We start from the raw sequence: 22,406 nt of genomic DNA on the forward strand, positions 1-22,406 counted from the left end.
TAGAGGTAGGATTTACAACACATAGGAAAATCACATCAGGTGACAAAATGGTGGACAATCATACAATACTGGGAATCATGGCCTCGCCAAGTTGACACATATTTAGGGGGGGGCACAATTCAATCCAGGACAAGGATGATGAGGCGTAGAGAGGTTGAGCAACTTGTCCAAGCTCACAAAAGTAATAAGTGGTGGTGGTTGTTAGGTGCCATCAATTCGGTTCCAACTCATAGCGACCCTATAGGACAGGGTAGAACTGCCCCACAGGGTTTACAAGGAGCAGCTGGTGGATTTGAACTGCTGACCTTTTGGTTAGCAGCCGAGCTCTTAACCACTATGCCACCATGGCTCCAGTAAGTCGTGGAGCTGGATCTAACTCTAGTGTAGTGTTTTACAACCGTGGCTGCACATTTGATCCACCCGAAGAGCTCTGAAAAATCCCAGTGCCTGGGCCACACCCAATTAAGTCTCTCTCCCAGTGTGGGAAAGGAGCCCTGGTGGTACAGTGGTTAAACGCTCAGCAGCTAACTGAAAGGTCAGCAGTTCAAATCCACCAGGTGAACCCCAGGAGAAAGATGCAGCAGTCTGCTTCTGTAAAGATCACAGCCTTGGAAACCCCATGGGGCAGTTCTACTCTGTCCTATACAGTTGCTATCCATTGGAATCGACTCAACAGCAGTGGGTTTGGGTTTCTGGGTGTGGAGCCCAAGTGTCGGGTTTTTTTAACACTCTCCCGGTGATTCCAAGGTACAGATGAAAGAACTACTACGCTGGAGCCTGCCTGTCCTCTCTCTGCCAGCCAGTGTATTTCTCTTAACTACTTCCCGCTGCAGCTCCCAGCCATCGCCCCACTGGCCCTTCTTCCCATCGTCCCGAGCTCCCTAGGCTCCTCACATACAGAAACCTCCCCCAGGCCAGGCCTGTGATCCCGCTCTATCTTGGCTCTGGGATAAACACAGCCAGTTGGGCAACTAGGCTTGGTACATACAGGAACAAAACTGCTGACTCAGCAGAAGAGGGAAGGGGTGCTGAGCCCAGAGCTGACAGTGTTGAGACAGGACAGCCATGGGAAAGGGCAGGGGCCTTGGAGGCAGAAGCAGAAAGTGATAGGGGCTGGGGGTCATAAAGCCCCAGTTTGGGTGTGTGGGAGCCAAATGCTGAGCAGGGTGAGGGGAGGTGTGCCCAACCCACCCCAACCCAGTACTCACCTGATCCCACGGGATCCTGGCCCTGTGACCACCTCTGTGTGCTACGGCTTAGCGTGGGCACAGTGTGACTGCAGAACTGCTCTCCAAGCGGAAAGTTAAGTCCAAAGTGGGTGGGATCTGGAGCCAGTCACACCACTGGGACTTGGCTGTCTTCCCAGAAGTAATGGATGGAGTTTGGGGTGGGGGGGGCCCCATGCTGCTCTCCTTAACACTCCACCTAGAGGCCAAATTCAGACCAGCCTAGAAACTCAACTTCCAGACTGAAACTAGGCAAAAAGGCCCAGTCGTCGGTGTTTTTTTTTCGAGCTATAATCCTGCCTCCCAAACCGCCCGTCTAAACACCACTCCTGCTGGGCTAACAGAGAGCTTTTTCTAATTGACCCAGTCAAAGGTAGGAGGGAGGGTGAGGAGGAAAGGGAGAAAGAAGGGGGGAGAGAGGAAAGGAGAAGGGGTACTCCTGAGCAAGCATAGGGACAGGACCACTCATCTCCAGGCCAGTCCTGAAGACACCAAGAGTTCAGACCAGGTGGCTGCTGACAGACCCCTGAAGCCCAGACATTCCAGGAAGTGCTGGCTCTGACTACAAGGCTGGCCCAAAATGATGTGGGTGGGACAGAGTGACGGGTATGGGGTGGAGCAGAGCAGCACAGGATAGGAAAGAGGAAGAATGCTGGAGTATGACAGCCCTGGGAGAGAGCCCCAGCTCCACAGCTCCTGTGGGGCCTCACACTCATCTTCTTACAATAGGGTGATCCTGCCTCGCTCATGGTTGGTGGAAAAATAAGTAACCCCAGAAGGTGCTTTTCTCTCCCTAGGCTTGAAAGGGGCTTCCCAGACAGGCAAGAAAAGGTTGGGGCTGGAGAGCCACAGGGCCCCACGGGGGAAAACTTTCCCTCCTCCTCACTTTTGTCCTTACTCTTTGGATTAAAGTCCAGAGTAAAGCTGAGCACTGGAAGTGAGTGGGCCAAGTCAAGGAAACGAGTCTCTCAACCCCTCAAAGAATGATGTGACCTCAGAGTCACACTGGGGAAAGCTGAGGCAGAGGGGCCTAGAGCAATAGAAAGGCTGGTCACATGTGGGCCGTAACCCATCCCCCCTCTCCTCTCTTCCCCACCCAGCCCCAGTGATGCTTGGCTGGCAGAGCCTCCGCCTCCTTCTCTCCCCACCCCCCTGCAAAAACCAGACGGTACCCTTAACTCAGGCTTTTTATTGTACACAAGTAAAAAACAGTGGCACAAAAAAGAAGTGGGGGTTCAGGGGCACTGGGGTCAGTTCTCCAGCATGTCGGTCCAGTGTTCCTGTGATGACAAGAGAGCTGGTCAGAGGCAGCCTAGAGGATGGGGCGGGAGAAAGGAGGCTGGGGCCAGAGCCACCTCTCACCTCTTCTAATTCCGAGTCTTCCTCATCCTCCTCAGTTCCTGTCTGGCGCAGCCAGATCAGGTCTCCCCACAGCAGTGAGTTCTTACAGCTACCAAGGAAATGCAGAGTTGGGCATCACAAGCCTCCTCCAGGCCAGGCTCTGGGTGCCAAGATAAGGACTCAGCTGGCCTGGGCCTGGTCTTGGGGAGCTGAGCACCCTCTTGCCAGAGCTAGACTGGGCTGGGGTAGGGTTGTTGGACTCACCCAGGGCATTGGCCCTCTAGGGGCAAAAGTTGCCCTGGCTCCTCTTGAAGGAATTCCTCTGCGAGGCATATCACGTGGGCCCTTAGAGGGCAGCCAGGATGGGGGCAACACAGAGGGCCTTCTTCATCCTGTCAGAGATGACAGGCAGGTGAGAGAGAAGACAAAGTAATGATGCAGCTAATATTCATAAACTGTTTTTAGAGACTAGGCACTGTTCCAAGGGCTTTACATAAAACCACTCTATGACGCTGGTACTACTATTACCTGCATCTTACAGATGAGAAAACTGAGGCACAGGGGTTAAAATACTTGCCCACATTGACTAAACTAGCCAGCTTCCTCTGAATGTTAGCAGTGATTATGTAAGAGTCTGGCCATTGCAGTTCCTCAGAACAGGCTAAACGAGCTCAAGCAGGTCACGTGACTCTCAACAGCAAGTACAATATATTTCTTTCATTGTTTAATAAAAGCCAGAACCTTCGTTTCGGCTCACATATTCAATAAACATCAACCAACCACCTGCTGTGCACATCGACACTGTCCTAGAAGTGAACAAAAACTGCGCTCATGGGGGTGGGAGAGACTGACAATCAGAAAAAACACAGTATGTCAGATAAAAAGTATTAAGGTAAAAGAGGCAGGAAATACATCAACTGACGAATGGATAAGCAAAATGTGATATATCCATAGAACAGAGTATTATTCGACCATAAAAAAGAATGATGCCTTGACACATTCATCAGGGAAGCGCATAAGAAAGTTACACGTTTAGAGGGAGCGCTTGGGAACACCTCACCAAGAAGGTGGCACGTTATCAAAACGGAGGATCTAGGCAAGAGACCTTCCAGTTAAATGGAAAGAGCAAAGATCCCGACCCAGGGGGTTCTAGTGTGTCGAGGAATGGCCGCAAGTATTATCATTACCAGTTTAGAGATGGCAGCACCGCGGCCAAAGGTGTGAGTGGCCCGGTTCCTCAATGAACAGCTTGATCCTAAGTCGTCTGAACCCTAGACCCCAGACCTGGGGCGGCTCTCACCTGGAGAGCGCAGGCGCACAAAGTGCAGCGGGCCTCGGCGACCCGGTCCCGCTCCCGGTCGGCACTGGGAACCGCTCCACGCCTCCTGGCTCGCGGTGGAGGCGGCCCGAAGGCCAGCGGCACGTGAGGAGGTGGAAGCGGGCAAAGATCCTGGCGGAAGTCGGGGCGAAGCCAGCGCAGCGTGAGCGGGAGGCGCGCCCAGGGCGGCGCGCGTAGCATGTGCGCCAGCACGCGTAGATGGAACGCGAAGGACGCCTCGCCGCGCGCGCGCCGCCCTACGTGCGCCAGGCGGCGGGAGGCGTGCGGGTGCTGCCAGGCCCACTCGAACTGCGGCAGGAGAGCACCGGCGCGTTAGGGTCAGGCGCAGCCCACCCCGCTCGCCCGCTACCCCTGCCTTCTCTCTTACCCGAAGGGCGGCCACGGCGCACGGGAAGCCGTGCACGATGAGCACCATCTCCCTGGGGCGGAGAACGAGGGCGCAGCTTGTGAGTCCCGCTACCCAGTGTCAAGACGAATCCCTGGCCGTGGCGCGTCCTATCCGAGGGGAGCCCTCACGCGGGCCTCGGACCCCGCCCACGAGGTCCCGCCCCCTTCGTGGAGGGCCGTCCCTTCGCACCTGCCACCCTAGGCCCCGCCTCCAGCCACAGCTACCGAACTGCTTCCTCAGTTCTTGCCCTTCCAGGCTCAGTTCCCACCTCAGCCTTGTTCACCACGCACCGGGTCGCCTCACCCCAGCCTTGATCCTCAGACCTCTCACTGCTTAATCCCGTCTGAGCCCCACACCGAGTTTCACATGGCTCCACCTCCCCGAGAAAGGATCCTCTCCTGCCGAAGTCCCCGCCCACATCACTAAGCCCAGCCAGTTTATCGGACCCCACACCGACCCCGGCCACTGCCATAGGCTCCGCCTCCTCCCATCAAGCCCCCAACCTTGACGTAGTGACCGCCCACTCTTACCAGGGCCCTCGCCCACTCGTCCGCCAGGCCCCGCCTTTTTTGCGGCCCCCGTTGTGCTGTTGAACTCTGCGAGCAGGATTTACGGTGAACCCTACGTAGACGCGGCCCCGGTGCCGAGGGTTCAGACAGTAGAGCAAGTAGACACCGAAGAAGCGCCCTGGCCTCGCCGTGCCCTCCGCTGGGCCCATCGGGACTTGTGGGTTAGTGGCCGCCCCTGGAGGCTGACGCTGTGGCCTTTGACCCTGCGGATGCCCGGGTTGCTAAGACTGCAAGATGCTCGTCTCAGAAAACGTGCTTTGGGACGATCCTGAGGCACACAAGAGGCCACAGCAATTCATGTTCATGCACTCTCTCCTCGCTGGAGCTAGAATATCCAAACCGGTCCATACGACCCAAGCAGCCGTGAGATAGGGAGCTCCAGTTAGCGTTCGCTTCCGCCGAGTCCAGCCTCATGCAGGCTCTGATTGGCTAGCTGATGGTAAGCGCGGAAATCCATTACTGTTTAAAAAAGCTGGGCTTGCGTGAGGGCGGAAGTGCTTCTTTTACAGACGCCGTAGTAAGGGCGGAAGTAGGTGCCTCAGCGGAAGTGGCGCCAGTAAGGGCGGAAGCAGTGTGGCAGGGGTACGGGCTGGGGTGGGGTCCCCCTGGGCTGCCGCCCACTGTGGGCTGCCGCAATGGAACTGAGCGTCGAGTGCCTCCGGGAGAAACTACAGCGGGAGCTGGAAGCTGAGCACGTGGTGAGTTCAGCTGCCCGGGCCCGCCCGACGAAGGGAAGAGAGCTCCTGGTGGGCGGATTCAGCACCATCCATACTAATTCTGCCCCGCAGGAGGTGGAAGACACGACTCTCAACCGTTGCGCGTCCAGCTTCCGAGTCCTGGTAGTGTCCTCGAAGTTCGAGGGGAAGCCGCTGCTACAGAGACACCGGTGAGGCCTAGGGAACACCTCGTCTAGCGCGGTCCCAGCTCCGGGATCATAACCCCAGCCTCTGCCTCCACCCTACTCCCCCATCCCCGCCAACGCGGCCCCAGCACCGGGAACCGCGACCCTGAGGGTTCCACCTTTGTGGCCCCCGCTTCGAGGATTGCGACTGCGGCCCTCGCCCCGCGTGTTTCCGGGTTTCAGGAACTACGATCTCGGGGATACTTTCAGTCTCCCGGGTGACCCCAGCTCTGTACTGAGACGCAGGCTCAGGCCTGCTGTTACCTAACCCCATTTCTCGTCCCAGGCTTGTGAATGCGTGCTTAGCAGAGGAACTCCCGCACATCCATGCCTTTGAGCAGAAGACGCTGACCCCAGAGCAGTGGACCCGTGAACGGCAGAAATGAGGGGCTGGGACCTGCACAGCCATTAAACTGTCAATCAAGACCAGCTAATGTGTCAGTGGTGTGTGTGTGTTGGTGTGGGGAGGGGGGCGATGAGCCCGGGAGCCTAGGGCCTGGCTTCTCCCTGCTCTGCCGCTGTCCCCTGTTTTACCTTGGGCAAATCTGTCTCCCTGTCTTGATATCTTCGTCCCTTCTTATAAAATGAAGGTTTTATTCTTAAAGTCCCTTCCAAGGCTGGCTTTGCAGGCCTGCTTTCTATAATTCCCAGTGTATCCGTAGGGGTCAGTACTGCCATCACCCAACCCATTCATTGACCCTTGTCTGGAGTTCCTGCTTTCTCTCAACTCTCAAGATGCATAAATGAGAAATTGCTCGGGATTTCAAGGCCCTGGCCAGTTTAACAAAGATTTCTGTCTCCCACCACCCTAATATCAAAGGTATGACAGAGAATTCCATGGTCCCTGCAGGTTTCCCCAGCCCTTAACAGGCCTCAGGGGACATGGCAGACATGGTACCCCAGCAGGGGCTCCCCAACACCTGGAATGCTGATGTTTTCTGACCCACTGGAAGAGATCCAGTGACCCTATAACCCTGATGTGGCCACAGCAGTCCCCAGGGATGTGGGTAGAGAGTGAAGATAGGGTTAAAAGTAGAAGAATAATTCAGATAGTTAAGGTCCCCGGTATCAGTCTTAACCATAGATACCAAGGTTGGTAGGGCCTTGCACAAATGAGGTTTCTGAGACCGAGGAGGGACAGTAAGTGACTCAAGTGGGATCAACACTCTTCGGAAGTAAGAAATTGTAGGTTTCAACCATTCTATGTATTCTGTTCCTTTATGTTTTCAAGGCCAGTTTCTCAGCCCCTAAATTATCTCCACTTCCTTCTCATTCTCATCAGAGGGAGAATTGGGCTGGTAAACCTGGGATTCATGGTGATGACGTTTAATCCTTCTGGGTTCCAGGGTTCATTTCCTGAACTCTCTTTAGTTCCCCTGGGCTAAGAGGAGACCTAGTTACTGATGTCCCACAAGGATCCATCATCACCATTGGCAGGAAAGAAGGGACATCACCTCTTCAGAAGTCCAGACCCTAGTTTTTCTGACTTTTCTTTTTACCATACGCCTGCTGGGGGCCATTTGCATCCACCATTGCATTCACAGTGCTGCAATGGTATCTCTTCCTGTTTTATAGGTGAGAAGCAGACCCTTTAGACAAGTGACTTGTCCAAAGTCACACAGCTTACATAGAGGGTAAGACCCAAATAGGCAGTCGAAGATGTTTGTATGTTTGCCTCATTCAGTTCTCTATTTGCTGCCCAGTTAGTTTTCTGTGACATGTTGAAGAGAAGGGAACTGGGAACAGGGCCCTTGGTCCGTATGGTCCCTACATGTTCTAAACCAAGCCCTGCTATGGCCAGGACACCCATCCCTAACAGCTCTGTGCTGTCCCAGAACAGGGGTCACCCACTAAGAGTAGGGCATCAGAAATCTACCCCCAAGCACCCTGTTGATAGGGCTGATGTATCTATTTCCTCTAGTCCTCCCACAGAGGCCAAGCCCCAGTGGAACCCACAGTGAGGGCTCGAGAGGCAGGAGCACCATGCAGGGAAAGGCTCTGAACTCCAAGGCCATGAAACTTAGATCATGACCCCAGATATGCCCTTCAGCAAGTCCCTCTCCTGCTCTGTGTCTCAGTTTCCCCGCCTATAAATGAGGCTGAGCTTTGCTTTGATTCTAAGTTTCTTTCTTACAAAAAGTCCCCTTACTATTTTTATTCTTTGGGCCTGGGGTTTGAAAAATGGCTACCAAATAAGTGCTACTTGGTTCATTTTCTCATTAGCACCAGTATCAGTACAGTTGCATGCAACCTCATCTTTTTGTTGACTAGGAGAGGCAGATTTTGGATAAATACGGGAATTATTGAGGCCCCAGACTAGGGCCCTGAATAGCTCGAACCCCCTACCTCTGAGAAGGAGCTTGGAGACAGAGAACAGGCCCCAGACCCACATCAGCATGAATGGTTCTCACCAATCAAGGACCTATTCCTGTGAATGGGCACAGTCCAATTAGGACTACTGAGGAGGAAGCTCAGGGCAGGGCAGGTTAACAGCCTTAGTGCCCAGGTAACCAGTCTTCAGAGTCTGGTACCAGAAAATAAAGCCATTTTATTATTATTTTTTCTTATCTGCCATTGTGGCTTGAAGAACGAAGGTGTGAATGGAAGGGAGAGAGGTGGATGGCCTTGGTCCTTCTGAAGGCCCTGGACTCCTCTACTTGGTCTGGACTGTCTCCTCCAATCTATCCAAGCGCTTCTGTAGCTCCTGCACTGTGGCCTGGAGCTTCCTCATCTCCTCCTCCAGCCGGGACACGGCGTCCTGGGGGAACCCAGTACTGCGTTAGGCCCAGCTCCTCCCTAGCTCCACTTATCCTGGCATCTGCTGAGCCGCCCCCGAGAGCCCCTGGGCTTAGGCTCGTCTGTCTCAGCCAGTTGCTGCAGGGGAGCTGCAGGCTTGTCAGCCTGAAACCTGTTTTCTGAGGCCTCAGGATTATCCACCCCGAGCCCCAAAAGGATCCCCAACGTGGTGAGTTTGGGCTGCCCCAAAAGCCAGCCTCCCTCCGATGGGGCACTAACCAGATCAATAGCAGCCCCTGCCCTGCTCCATTTCCCCATCCTGATTCCCCAGTTCCGCATCTGCCTCTCACCGAGCTGGGAGTGCCACTGGTATCCGTCGTTGCCCTCCTGCGCCCAGTGTCCAGGCCCCGGTTGACCCTCAGCTCCCGACTCTTTGGGGGTACATAGCCATCCTTGAGGGAAATGAGGAGGGGCCCAGCATCCCGACCCCCGAGCCACTCCTCAGCTGTGAGCGCAGGGTCAGGCCCTGCAGTAGGCGGATACAGATCTTCCTGGAACAGGTCTGACTGTGGGCAAGGACAAGGCTAGTTAAGAGAGTGCTCAGGCCCCAACGCCACCCTGCAATTTCATGAGGCCAGTGCCCAGCCCAGTGCCAGGAAGGGACATGGGAGCATCACCTTTCTAGGCACGGTCATGGCAATGGGCTCACACCTCCGCTCGTGCAGCTTGTAGAACCTGTGGAAACAGGAAAGTGAGCGGAGCCCACAGCGTGCTTGGGCTGGGACTGAAGGTTAGCATGGGGTCGACACTGCCCACGGAGCATGCTCAGGTCAGGGTCAGGGATCAGTCACCTGGCAATCTCACACTTGTTCACCTCCAGGCCACGTTTGGGCATGTAGCCCATGCCACGCTGGGACTCCTTGGAGCTGAACATGGAGAGAAAGTGCAAGAACGGGGCCTCGGAAGTGATCTCAAAGTACCGGATAGAGCTGTCGCCCTGCAGGTAGGAGGTCCAAAGGGAGGATTAGCACCAAAAGGTGCCTCCAGCCGTGGTCCTTTCCAAGCCTCTCCTGCCCACCCCTCCCCCATCCCCTGCCTGACGGGACCACCTTGCCACAGAGGTAGACAATGTTGGTGTCGGGGTCAAAGAAGGGCAGCAGGACGCCACTGCTCGTGTCCAGCTCCTGCAGGGACAGCGGCTCCTCCAGGTGCTTCTGTAGACACAGGGAGAAGGTAACAATGAGCTGTGCCATGTCAGGCCCTGGGGTCATCTGCACGGGACAGTGGCCCTCACTTCACCATCCACCCGGGGACGGCCCTCAGAGACCAACCGGTGGAAACCCCCATCTCGTGGTGGTAAACTGAGCCGAGGCAGGCGGCAGAGCAGGGACTAAGAGTCTTGATCCCCAGCCCCGGGCTCACCCTCCTGGCAGCCCTCTGCTTCCTGTCTTGGCACTCACCGTGTCCCACAGCGCCACCTGCCGCTCGCTCATGCGGCTGAAGCCTGTGGTCAGGATCTTTCCCTCTGATACAAATACTGCACGCACCGGCCGGGTTCCCTCATGGGGACGATCCTTCTCCTGGCAGGAAAAGGGAGGTGGTAGGTCAGGCACCATCACCCCCACCCAAAGGGGCCAGATCTCAGGTGGGGGCAAGGGAGGGCGGTAGCCAGGGGCTTGGTTGGTAGTGGGTAGGAAGGTAAAGGTCCCACAGTCAGGAGTCAGGGTTCCTGGCCACTCACAGCTATCACAGTGCCTTTGCGGGGCTCGATGATGCGCACACGCTTGTCACGGCAGGAGGTGCAGATGAGGCCACCGTCATGGCTCCAGTCCACGCTGTAGATTGTGTCCGGGTGCATGTCCGGGCCCAGCGTCAGCACAGCCGCCCCAGTGCCCACGTCCCACACCAGAATCACGTTGTCACAGCCTGGGCAATCCCCCCCAATGTCAGAGCCCATGAACCTCCCACCCTCACCTGACCAGGCCACCAGCCTCATCCCACCAGCCCGCCACGGCACCTGCACTGAGCAGCACATTCTGAGCTGTGGGGTGCCAGGTCACGATGCCCACACGCTTGGTGTGGCCCTCGAGGGTGACAACGGGCTCCCGTAGGGGCAGCGTCAAGCCCCCGTCAGGGATCTCCCACACCTGCAGGGAAGGGACTCGTGAGTCTTTGGGGCTCAGCTTTCCTATCCTCAAAGCTGGAGGCCTTGGCTCCAAATGTCAGATCCCCTCCTGGAGCCCAGCCCCTGGGTCTCCACGACCACTCACCATGACTGTGCAGTCCTCGGAGCCACTGGCGATGACATTGTCATTGTGTGGGCACCAGGCAATGTCCAGCACGGGGGCTGTGTGGCCACAGACAGTAGGCACGTTCTTGTCCACACGTCCAGTCTAGAGAGCACAGCAGGGCCTTGAGGAAGGCTCTTTTGCCCTCCAAACCTCCCCGTAACCCCTTCAGAGAGGCACAGAGAGGAAGGCTCTGAGGTCCCTGGGAGGTGGACCAGGGCCTGGGATGAGGAGGGGTGGTTCTTCTGTTTGCCCCATTCCCAGAGCTGTCTGGGCAGACCCCAGGAGGGCTGGCTACAGGTAGCGGAGGATGGAGGTGTGGGCTCGGCGTCAGGGTGCACTGGGTCCTGTTCCTGCTTGCTGTGTGACCTTGGCCAAGTTCCTGCCGGTCTCTAAGTTCTTATCTGTGCCCTGAGGGTCAGCACCAAGTGGAATCTCTGGTCTCCTGGGCTGCCCTGCACCCCCTCCAGCTTCCCTGAGTGAGACTTCATGGGCAAGATAGGCCAAGGTCTGGCCCCAGGACAGGTGTGTGTGCAATGGTGGGGATAAGTTGTGTCTGGGCTGAGGTTCTCCAGGGAAGTGTGTGTGAATAGCAGGGGTGCAGGGCTGGAGAGGGACTGGGGAGATCTGTCATAACTGGCCCCCAGGAAGGAGCAGAGGTTTGGAAATGGCCTCTTCCGGGGACAGCTGCTGCAGCAGCGCTTCCTGTGTGCAGAGCTGCATGGGGCGCGGGCCCAGCTCTCACCCCGACAACCACTTCCTCTTCTCTTTGCCTCCATCAGCCCTTTTAAGGTAACAACCTAGGGCCCATCGCCCCTTCCTGTCTCACCCTCCAAGGAGCATAGGGGTGTGCAGATAGCAGAGGTCAGCAGATAGCAGGGGAAGGGGGAGCAGAATGGGAGGGGGCAGGGTTAGGGGAAGGGAGAAAGCCTCTTGCATCATCCCTGCTTGTGAGCTGGGGCCCAGAGCCTCAGCCTGGTTTCTCAGACAGGGCCAGACCCAGGGTTCCCCCAGCCCCTGAAAGCACTGCTAGGCCTGCCCAGCTCTCATTCCAACCCACTGTGCGCTCCCGAGGGGAGGAAGTCCCAGGCTGAGACTTCGGAGACCAGGTCGTGGGACTACGCGGACTCACTGTGTGACCCTTCTCATGTCATCTCCCCGCCCTGAACCTCAGTTTCCATACAACCACCGCATGTAGGAGCTAGAGGAACCTTAAGGCTCATCTGGCCCAGCTCCATTTTACATTTTACAAATGACAACACTGAGGCCCAGAGAGACTTAGTGACAGTCAGGAACCCCAGGGGACTAGTGGATGGCTGGAGGAACCCTTTGGTGGAGGAGCTGCTGCTCCAAGGTGCCAGGGGCTCACCTTGCCCAGGGGCAGCACCAGGAAAGCCCCTCCCCCACTGGCCTCACAGATCAGGGCCACAAACTTGGGGTTGACGGCGCAGAAGCCACTGTCCCAGGTGGTCTGTGAGACCCGCACGTCCTCATAGCACTGGTCGGCCTTGGCTGGCTGTCCGAACACGTGGCGGAACTTGCTGGAGCGGACCACCTGCCGGCTCATCCTAGAGACACACAGGATGGAGCTTTTTCTCCCTCCAGGCCAACTCTGACCTTACGTGGCCCCTAGCACCTTTCCCGAGACACCCCTCAGTCCCACATGGAAGGCCTCAGTTCATTTCCCCAGCATCATCTCCTGGGGTTCCTGCTCCTTACTCTCCTCTTGGGCACCCCGCTACCCTCACTGTTCTCCTTCCCCACCCCCACCTCACTCCTGTCTAACCTGCGAGGCCCACCTTCTCCACCCATTCAGGTCAGTCTAACCCACGCTTCAATTCTACGTCTGCAGAGCCTGGCGTGGTGCAGGCCTCTAGTGCGTATTTGTTAGTGGATGTGCAGCCTTTTCTTTCTAATGGTTCAGACTCAGGGGGCCTCAGCCCCAGCAATTTGGAGGATGGGTTCTTCCTCGGTCACAGTGCTTAGAACTCACACCCCTCGCACCCACATAGGGAGCTTCCTGAAGGCAGGGGCAGGGGCCAGCCCGCCCTCCCCTGGCACAGGACTGATCACACACAGGAGGAAGTGGCGTGAGGGCCTGCCCAGGGGCATGTGGTGGCAGGATGGCTTTCCCAGGAGGTCTCTGGGCACCAAAAACAGACAGATGGCTCTGGTCCTGGTATGGCCTCCTCCCCCACACCTCTGCCTCTTGCCTTCAGTCAGAAAATGCCCTGAAAGAACATCTCCACCCTCATTGGAACTCCGTGCAGGAAGGGAGAGGCTGACGCTGGCTTCTGTGCCATGCAACTGGGGCCAGGCGGAGAGCACAAAGCCAAGGGGATTGCCTCTGGACTCCCCAGGCTCCAGGGCTGGTCCTGGTGCCACCCCGTCACCTTCCTGCCCAGTGTAGGGCCCATGCCGCCTGTTCTGAAGGACCCCAGCACCTCTGCCCCACCTGCCCAGCTGCGCCCATTTTGCCCTCCCTCAGGCCTGTCCCCTTCTCACCGGGGCTCCAGCCCTCCTTGCCCACCCTGTGACACCCCAAGAAGGCTGCTAGGTCTGCTGCCCGTGGTGGGGTGGGGGTGGGGCAGTGAGGAGCATGTGTGAGAGAAGCAGCCTGGGGTGGGGTCAGTTGCAGGTGACAGGCCTGGGCCTCGGGAGAGGGGAGCCCCAAATCAGAGGCTGAGGGACAGGAAGCCATGGCCCCATCCTACCTCCTCCCCCACTGCAGGTACCAGGCCCGGAAGCCATGAAAAGGGGAACTTGGTCTTCTCTTGTTTTGCTCTAACCCCTTCCTGTCTCTCAGCTCAGGGCAGCAGCTCTCCTCACCCCACCCTGTCCCTCACCCTCTGCCCACTGACAAACTCCCATTTTGGAGAGAATCGAGGCCAACGCGTGTCCTGAACCCCTCTGGCTCAAGCTGCAGACCCTCCGGGTTTCCCCACCTCCATTTTGTCTGTGGTGGTCCCTCACCCCCACCTCTTCAAAGCTCCCCAGACATACAGATGGATATGCACACACTCGCAGCCCACACTCAGGGACAGTGCCCTCCATGTGGGGACGATTAGAGCCAGCTCGCCCTGACAGTCTGTCCACCCCCACAGCCGTGACTCCCACGCTCACGCCTGCCCCACAGGTGGCCCAGAGCAGCGATGCCCAGTTCCTCCAGCCAGACCACTCCCTCTTCCCCAGGGGCCCCAGCCTTACCTGCTGCCGAGAGATGAGAGTGACTCCCCAAATGGAGGAGGAAGAAGACGAGGAGGAGGAGGAAGGAGCTGGAGGAGCCGGAGGCTCGCTGAGGATGCTCTTGTCAAGACAATGAATGAGAAGCGCCGACTGCCCGCCTCCTTAGGGGTGGCAGTGCCCCTCTGGGGCGGAGCTCTTAAAGGGGATAGCCCTTCCCTCCTCCAGAGGGGCCCGCCCGCCTGCCTGCCTGGGACTGAGCGCCGCCTCCCTTCCCCTCCCTCCTCTGAGAAGCTCAGTGCCTGACGCTGCCAATTCTGAACCAAAACAGATGCTGCTGGCTGGTAGCTAGGAATCTACATTTTTTTTTTTTAATGTCAAAATGCAGAAATACCCTGTTCCTTCTTCCCTCCTTCAGTCCACCCTCAGCCTGCTCACCATCCTTTGGCTGTCAGTCATTCGTAAGAGCTCCCGCACCCCCTCCAATGAGGCCTTTGTAAGTGCCCCCACCCCACCCCCCAGCTAAGGCTGTGCTGCTTCCCCCTTCCCCTTCCCAACCCGACAGATTTGGGAGGAAGGGTAGGGAGACAGGAAGAGGGAGCAGCCCACTGGACCTGGGCCCAGGGGGCCGGGATTCTTGACCTGAGCCTGAATTTACAAACGGGTGGCCGTGGAAAAGTCACTTGACCTCTATGGGTCTCCTTTCTTCATCACTTGACCTGCCTGCTTCACAGATTTGTGGTGAGGAACAAATGAAATACAATGATATTTTGGAGCACCTACTTTGTGGCACCATGGTTAAGCCTTCAGCTGCTAACCAAAAGGTCAGCAGTTTGAATCCACTAGCCACTCCTTGGAAACTCTACGGGGCAGTTCTACTCTGTCCTATAGAGTCACTGTGAGTCAGAATCGACTCGATGGCAATGGGTTTTTTGTTTGTTTGTTTTACTTTGCAAGGAGCTGCAGAGGTGAATAAGTGAGGGTCCCACCCTTAAAGAGCTCTAGTGGAGGAGGAACAAGCTGATAACAGCCAGCGCTAAGGGTGCTAGACCAAGGCGAAGGCCCAGCTTGAGAATCAAGAGGAAGAAGTTCATTTGACTCTTGGATTCAAAGGAGGCCTCGTGGAGGTAATAGCGCAGAGGACGAGAAAGGTCTACTCTAGATTGAGATTGTTTTAAGGGTCTGACTCCTGGCTGTCACACCTATTAAGTAACCTTGGTTGCTTCACATTTTTCAGCCTCAGTTTCTTACTCAGTAACAGAGTCATATCTCCCTTATAGGGTTATGGGGATGATTACTGAAAGTTATCCAAGGAAAGCCATAAGCACTGTGTCTAGAGTATAGCAAGTGCTTAATAAATGTCAGCTCTTATCATTATTATTGTTTACATAAGCATTTGGGCTGGACCTGAAAGGATGCGAAAGTGCCAACAGATACAAGAGGGGAGTCTTCTAGGCTGAGGGGCGGCCAGAGCAAAGGAATAGCAAGGGGCTAGTTCACCACTTCTTGGCTGGGTGATCTTGGGCTACGTCTTGGAACACCTACTTTGTGCAAGGAGCTATAGAGGTGAATGAATCAGGGTCCCACCCTTAAAGGTTTGGAGCAGCTTCAGAGGACAGGTATAAGGCCAGTGTGTGGAAGTTACAGGGAAGCACAAGAGTTAGTCCAGTGGTAGGTAGTGGAGGTCCTGGCACGTGGCATAGGGGTGTTTAAGAAAGGGCTGATGCCTTCTGTGGGGGATCCTGGGGAGGGTGTTCTTGAGAGAGGTCTCTCTTATTGTTGCTGGCCCGGCATCTTTTCATACTCTCTCTTTTACTGGTGGCAGCGCCGCCATTTTCCTTTGGTGATTTCAGCCTTTCCTCACAGGCAGTCCATGAGGTTCAGCTGGGGATCCAGCTAGGGTAGGCACAAGACCCAGGCTGACCCAGTCAAAGCAACCTTTTTGGCTGGTTCAGGGGTGGCTATGTGATTCAAGTCTATGCAATCAGAACCAGGCTTATCTTGGACCTGCTGAGAAAAAGAAGCCCTCTTCCCACTGGGGGTTAGTAAGCTGATAGGCTGGAAACCCAGCACTGGTAGTGGCCATCTGGTCACCATGTGAGAAAAGCTTGTCAGAATGAGTCCATACAAGGATTCCAGAGGTGAGATATAAAGATAGACATATTCTTGACCTCATTCAAGTATCTGGATCCAGCTGTACCTGAACCCCTTAACCTCTGTTACATAAGACACTAAATTCCTTTCTTTGCGTAAGACAGTTTGAGCTGGATTTCTGGCACTTGCAGCTAAAAGGGTTCTGACTGGTACACTCGCCCTGGAGGGAGACTGGACCAGAGGACCGTCCAAGGTGCCAGATACATGTGGTAAAGATTGACTGAAATGGTGAACTGTGGAATAAAATCCAAACTCCTTAGTGATGCCTGCAAGACCTTCTCTGATCTGTCCCTCTCTAAGGAGGCTGTAGAGCTTGATGGAAACAGCCAGACCTGGAGAACCCTACCTTTACCATCTCCTTGCTGCCCCTGAACAAGTGATGTTTCCTCATTTATAAAATGTGCAGCATCATACTCATTTAATATAAAGATTAATTGAGACAATGTGTATTAAATGCCATGCCTAGTACCAGTAACTACCACATTATTGCGCTGGCATACTTCCCCTCTCCCCTGACCTTCCTACCTGGAGAAAACCTGACCCTAAAACCATGCAAGTAACATGTTGTCCTCGGGAAGTCACTTCCACTTGGGGTTTTCTTTCCTTCAAATGCTAAAGTGCTGTATATACATATGTAAGGGACTGTTATTTCCCATCCTCTTCTTATCCATCCATCCATTCACCCATCCACCTGGTTATTATGTCCCAGGCAGTGTGCTTGGCGCAGGGGATCCGAACGCTAATTAGACACATCTCTGCCTTAGAGAGCACCTGGCCAAGAGTGTCCTGAGACTTAGTTCCATGCCTTTAGTTGGAGCTATAGCAAAAGAGGAGTCCTGGGTGGTGTAAATGGTTAACGTGCTTGGCTGTTAACCAAAAGGTTAGAGGTTCAAGTCTATCCAGAACACCCTCAGAAGAAAGGCCTGGCGAGCTACTTCTAAAAAATCAGCCATTGGAAACCCTGTGGAGCACAGTTATACTCTGACACACATGGGGTCACCATAAAGACAGAGTCCTGAGAACACTGTGAGAGCCCCTGGATCCAGCCATACTTGAAGCTAGTCCTTTTCAGTTGCGTAAAGCAATAAATTTTTCTTTTTTTCCTTTATTAAGTTTGAGTTAGGTTTCTTTAATTTTTTTAACTTTTGGTGGAAATAAGGTTCTATTTTATCTGTTTATTTAATTTTGAGTTATTTACATTTTTAGACTTTTATTATAGACATTTTCAAACACACAACATGGAAATAATTGTATAAGAAACCCCCTTGCACCTATCACCCAACGTCAATAATTATCGACACACAGCCAATATTATTTCATTTATTTTTCCACATTTTAAAAAAATATATTAAAGTGAATTCCATACATCATAGCATTTCAACTTAAATACTTCAGTATTTACCTCTAACAGATAAGGGCTTTTCAAAGAAATCTCTCAGCATGTTCAGTAAAAATTGCATTAAATTTATAGATTAATTTGGGAAGGATTGGCATCTTTATGATATTCCATCTAAGAATGTGGTATCTTTCTCCATATATGTATGTCTTCTTTTATGTCCTTCAATATAATTGTAAAAATGGCATGGGAGGGGCGTCTGACCTACTCTAACTTCACAAAGAAGAAAGAGAATCAAGATCAACAGCCCAAGGCTGATTCCTGTGAGACAAGGGTCAGACGTGCCTCCTCTCTCTGCCATCTTTACCAATTCTGACACCAACCGTCTCTCCACGGTACTCTATTTCTGTGCTGGGTTTGATAATTCATTGCAATGGTCACACAGAACTCACAGATAATACTCACAATTACAGGGTTTATTAGAGAAGTAACAGGTTACAATTCAGGCTCAGGAACACTCAGGATACAGTTCTTCTACCAGGACAGCCTTTTCCTAGCCATGCTCACAGGCATGCCTCTCTCTGGCCCCTTGGTCTCTGCCCTGCTCAGGCAAGTGTTACAAAGCTCTTTTAGCTCTGTCAGTAAATGCCCAAAGGCAGCCCACTCCACCAGTAAGCCTTGGCCCAAAGGCACTCAGCAATCTCCCTCCATGGGCCGGGAAGCCCACTGTACCATCCCTCTTGCTGGTCTCTCTTGCTGCTGTTTCTCTGCCACTGCTTCTCGCTGTCTTCAGCATAACAGCTCTCTCTCTCTCTATGTCCTTGTTCCAGGAGCTTCTCAGTGTAGGGATTCTGGGTCCAAAGGACACACTCCACTCCAGGCTGTTCTTCCTTGGTGGTGGTGGGATCCACTCTTTGCTCTGGAATTGGCTCTTTTTAAGCTTAGCAGGATGACAAAACTGACCAGTCTTCTTCGTGGGCCACAAGTACCTTATTTGCACAGTCCCATCCAATCACTTGGGTGGGAGTTACAAGACCATGGCAAAAAAGGCCACACAAAAGTGATGCATCACATCACAATAATTTTCTAAGTTTCTCTGTAAAGGTCTTGCATTAGATTTTTTCTTGATAGGCATACTATAATTTTCTGGCTATTTTAATGTTGTTTTTCTAGATGTAACTTTATTTTTTATTTTCTTCCTTTTTAAATCAACTTTATTGAGGTATAATTTCAATAAAATAAAATAAACTCATTTTAAATTCATGGTTTAATTAGTTTTGACAAATATATACACCTATTTAATACCATGGACTCCCAGAATAATGAACAAATCTGTGTTGGAAGCAGTACAGCCAGAACGCTCCTTAGAAGCGAAGATGGCGAGACTTCATCTCACATACTTTGGACATGTTATTAGGAGGGCCCAGCCTCTGGAGAAGGACATCGTGCTTGGTAAAGTAGAGAGTCAGTGAAAGAGAGCAAGTCCCTTAACGAGATGGATTGACATAGTGTCTGCAACGACGGGCTCAAACGTGGCAACAATTGTGAGGATGGTGCAGGACCGGGCAGTGTTTTGTTTTGTAGCGCGTAGGGTCACTGTGATCAGAACCGACTTGACCACCCATAACAACAACAATCACCACCGTAATAAAAATTTAGAATATTTCTATCACCCCTAAAAGTTCCCTCATGCCCTTCTAGAATCAGTCTCCACCCTCAGCCCCAGGCAAGCACGGATCTGCTTTCTGTCAATATAGATTAGTTTTGCCTGTTCTATAATGTTCCATATAAATGGAATCATACAGTATATACTCTTTTGGGTCTGGCTTCTTTGCTTAGCATGTTTTGAGATTCAGTCATGTTGTTGGATGTCAGATAATAAATTTTTTATTTTACCTAACCACAATGCCATAATTACACCTAACAAAATTAGCAGTACTTTCTTAATATCATCTAGTACTCAGGCAATGTTCAGATTTCCATGATTACCTAAAAAGAACTCATCAATCAATTTTAACATCACAAAAAGTGGGACAGCCAGACATTATGTACCTACTCCTGTGATGAGATAGGATGTATGCAGCAGCACCTTTGAAGTATTCTTGCCAAAAAAAGATATTGAATCTAATCAAGCCTCTGGATCTCATTACTAGTTTGTAGGAAATAAAGGAGATAGAAGAACAAGTTAAATAACATCATAAGGAAGCAACTACCTAAGTCAAGAAGGTGGAAATTTTTGTAGGACAACTTATCTGGCTTCAACAAATAAATGGCATAAAAAGAAAAGGAGGGGTGTTAGGGATTGAATTGTGTCCCCCTAAAAATGTATGTCAACTTGGCTAGCCCATGATTTCAAGTACAGTGTGGTTGTCCACCATTTTGTGATCTGATGTGATTATCCTATGTGTTGTAAATCCTAACCTCTATGATGTTAATGAGAGAGGATTAGAGGTAGTTATGTTAATAAGGCAGAACTCAATCACAGGGTTAAGTTATATCTTGAGTCAGTCTTTTGTGAGATATGAAAGAGAGAATCAAGCATCCTACCACCAAGAAAGAAGAGCCAGTAGCGGAGCGTGTCCTTTGGACCTGGGGTCTCTACACTGAGAAGCTCCTTCACCGGAGGAAGATTGATGAAAGGACCTTCCCCCAGAGCCAACAGAGAGAGAAAGCCTTCCCTTGGAGATGGTGCCCTGAATTTGGACTTCTAGCCTCCTAGACTGTGAGAGAATACATTTCTGTTTGTTAAAGCCATCCATGTGTGGTATTTCTGTTATAGCAGCACTAGCTAACTAAGACAAGGGGGAGAGTTCATTAAAGGAGCCTTAAGAGACATATCAACCAAATGTAATGTGTGGACTTTCTTTGGATCCTGATTCAAACAAATCAAATGTAAAAAGAGATTTCTGAATTAGCTTCTGTCACAGCCAAAAGAGTCCTGAGTGCTACAGGCAGTATTGCATCTTAGGTGCTTCACTAAATACCTTTATAAAAATTCCATTATTTAAAAGTTGCAAGGGTTCTATGAGGTATTTTTATCGTCCCCGTTTTACGAATGTAGACATTGAGGCACGGAGGGGATAAATGACCCAAAGTCACACAAACTGGGATTCAAATCCAAGTCTGCCTTGCTCTGAAACCTTTTAAGTCCAACCAAACTGTCCAGTAGGCCCTTTGAAACAGAGATGTGCACAAAAGTGGAAAGCAGTGGAATCAGGGAGGGTGAACCAGGAATGATGCATGTTAGACACTCAGTGGATGTTTGTGGAATGGATGGATGACATTACATGTAAACTGGGTCTTGAAGAGTAGGAATTTGCCAAGCAGAGAAGAAGAGAGTGATAAAGGCACATGGCCCAGAAAAGTTAATGACATTTTAGGGAATGGTGAGTTCTTCACCATGGCTGGAGCATCAAGTACTTGGGACAAAGGAGTAGGTGGTAGAGCTGGGAGAGTCAACAGGAGGCAGATCATGAGGGACCTCAACTAGTGCCTTAAGAAGTTTGCTCCTGCTGGCAACGAGAAGCCCAAACAAGTCTCTAAGTAAAGAAGTGATGGGTCTCATTTGTCAGAGGTTACTCTGGTAGCCTGGCCCCTTCCTGTGTGGTCTCCAGGCCTTTTCACAGGTGTGGTCTTCCAATCACCTGCAGAATTAGTGCTGACCCACATTCAGGAACCAATCCCAGCCTTAAGCAGGAGTTATATAAGGATGTCATGTCCAGCAGTCTACAGAGTCAGGCCTAAGTCAACCTTGCTGGCTACTTCTCATGGCCATCTTCTCCAGGCTGCCTTCCTCATCTTTATGAGATGATCATTGCTCCTGTTTTATGGAGGAGACAGGTGAGGACTCTTTCAGCCTACTACCAGCTGCAGCAGCATCTCCAGCTTCTATAAACAGCCCTACACTGTTATTAAAAAAGAGGTGGCCTCCTTGGGCCCAAGGCTGATTCCTCCCTCTTGGGACACATTTCTTCTCATTCTCTCAGTGACCTCACTCCATTGCCTAACCCCTCTCTCCTGCGTTATCAAATTCTCCTCTCCACAGACCCTCTCTTTTCAGTGTATTTTGTTTTAGGGAACCTCCCTCAACTTGGCAACCTCAAACCACTTCCTCATCTCACTCCTACTGTTCACAATCAAGTTTCTTGAAAGAAGTTTACACTCACTGTCTCCACTTCCTCATCTCCTACTTACTCTTCCACCTACTGTATCCCCACCATTCCACACAGACATGCCCTCACCAAGGCCATCAGTAATCTCCTAACCATCAACTCAAGAACGTTTTGATGACCATCTGATGCTACTGATTACTCCCTTCCTCTTGAATTTTTTCTTTCTTTGGCATCCAGGACCCCATTCTCCCATTTTTCTTCTTTCCACTCTAGCTTTCTCTCTCCATCCCCTCCATGGGTGTGTTGTACTTTTACTAACATGTTATATGCAGAGAGCTCCCCAGGACTCTGCATCTTCCTTTTTTTAAAATTGTTTATAATCTTTGTGTTGTTGAGAATATACGTCAGTTCAATAATTTTTGCATGTACAATTCAGTGACATTGATTACATTCTTTGAGTTGTGCAACCATTCTCACCCTCTTTTTCCAAGTTGTTCCTCCATTAACATAAACTCACTGCCCCCTAAGTTTCTTATCTTTGGACTTGCATTCTCCCCACACTATCTCATCCGCACCCACAGCTTCAACTACGAACAAATGTTGACAACTCACAGTCTGTCTCTCTGGTCCAAACTTGCCTCCTGTGCTCCCTGGTTCTTACTGCCATTGATGTTGCTTGACTTGGTGTCCCATGGGCAGCTCAGGGAGGGCTTCACAGAAGAGGAAGTCTGGACCTTCATCTCTCCCATTCTCTCCATCCCCACCACCACTGCCTGAATTGTGTTGCTTGTACCACTGCACTAGTCCCCCACAGCACTAGTCCCCTAACCTGT

General features: G+C 52.3%; 3 protein-coding genes across 4 annotated transcripts; 1 reads left to right on the top strand and 2 right to left on the bottom strand.

Annotated features, from left to right (window-relative positions):
* Nucleotides 1-2,402: 2,402 nt before the first annotated feature.
* On the bottom strand, nt 2,403-5,297 carry SLX1A (SLX1 homolog A, structure-specific endonuclease subunit). Of its 2 annotated transcripts, XM_004386761.2 has the most exons (6): nt 4,825-5,297; nt 4,274-4,325; nt 3,868-4,194; nt 2,832-2,959; nt 2,589-2,676; nt 2,403-2,506 (listed from the first exon to the last, which is right to left on the bottom strand). In XM_004386761.2, exons 1-6 carry the CDS (start codon nt 5,010-5,012, stop codon nt 2,477-2,479), a joined length of 813 nt encoding a protein of 270 aa, XP_004386818.1. In that variant the 5' UTR covers nt 5,013-5,297; the 3' UTR covers nt 2,403-2,476. The 2 variants fall into 2 exon arrangements, with proteins under 2 accessions (XP_004386818.1, XP_023596790.1); XM_023741022.1 differs by lacking the exon at nt 3,868-4,194.
* BOLA2B (bolA family member 2B) lies at nt 5,211-6,192 on the top strand. The gene is given in 5 exon segments (XM_004391251.2): nt 5,211-5,429; nt 5,432-5,464; nt 5,467-5,561; nt 5,652-5,749; nt 6,051-6,192. Coding segments are annotated over 5 exon segments (456 nt in total). The 5' UTR covers nt 5,211-5,299; the 3' UTR covers nt 6,151-6,192.
* A 2,100-nt stretch (nt 6,193-8,292) lies between these two features.
* CORO1A (coronin 1A) lies at nt 8,293-14,132 on the bottom strand. Its single transcript, XM_004386622.2, has 11 exons — nt 13,996-14,132; nt 12,158-12,356; nt 10,771-10,893; nt 10,518-10,647; nt 10,242-10,426; nt 9,961-10,080; nt 9,610-9,714; nt 9,352-9,497; nt 9,178-9,235; nt 8,851-9,066; nt 8,293-8,522 (listed from the first exon to the last, which is right to left on the bottom strand). The coding sequence occupies exons 2-11, from the start codon at nt 12,353-12,355 to the stop codon at nt 8,418-8,420; spliced, it is 1,386 nt and encodes a 461-aa protein (XP_004386679.1). The 5' UTR covers nt 12,356; nt 13,996-14,132; the 3' UTR covers nt 8,293-8,417.
* Nucleotides 14,133-22,406: the final 8,274 nt, after the last annotated feature.

The sequence above is a fragment of the Trichechus manatus genome, unplaced genomic scaffold, assembly GCF_000243295.1.
Source record: "Trichechus manatus latirostris isolate Lorelei unplaced genomic scaffold, TriManLat1.0 scaffold00170, whole genome shotgun sequence".
NCBI classification, from domain to species: Eukaryota; Metazoa; Chordata; class Mammalia; order Sirenia; family Trichechidae; genus Trichechus; species Trichechus manatus.

Bases quoted from the DNA above. Each gene is read 5' to 3' on its own strand.
- CORO1A (XM_004386622.2), bottom strand. From the start codon at position 12,355: ATGAGCCGGCAGGTGGTCCGCTCCAGCAAGTTCCGCCACGTGTTCGGA. The intron at 10,894-12,157 runs GTGAGCCCCTGG...TGTGCTCTCTAG, and splicing joins TGGTGCTGCCCCTGGGCAAG to ACTGGACGTGTGGACAAGAA. The intron at 9,067-9,177 runs GTGATGCTCCCA...CCTTGCCCACAG, and splicing joins CCATGACCGTGCCTAGAAAG to TCAGACCTGTTCCAGGAAGA.
- SLX1A (XM_004386761.2), bottom strand. From the start codon at position 5,012: ATGGGCCCAGCGGAGGGCACGGCGAGGCCAGGGCGCTTCTTCGGTGTC. The intron at 2,677-2,831 runs GTGAGTCCAACA...TTTCCTTGGTAG, and splicing joins CTAGAGGGCCAATGCCCTGG to CTGTAAGAACTCACTGCTGT. The intron at 2,507-2,588 runs GTGAGAGGTGGC...TTGTCATCACAG, and splicing joins AAGACTCGGAATTAGAAGAG to GAACACTGGACCGACATGCT.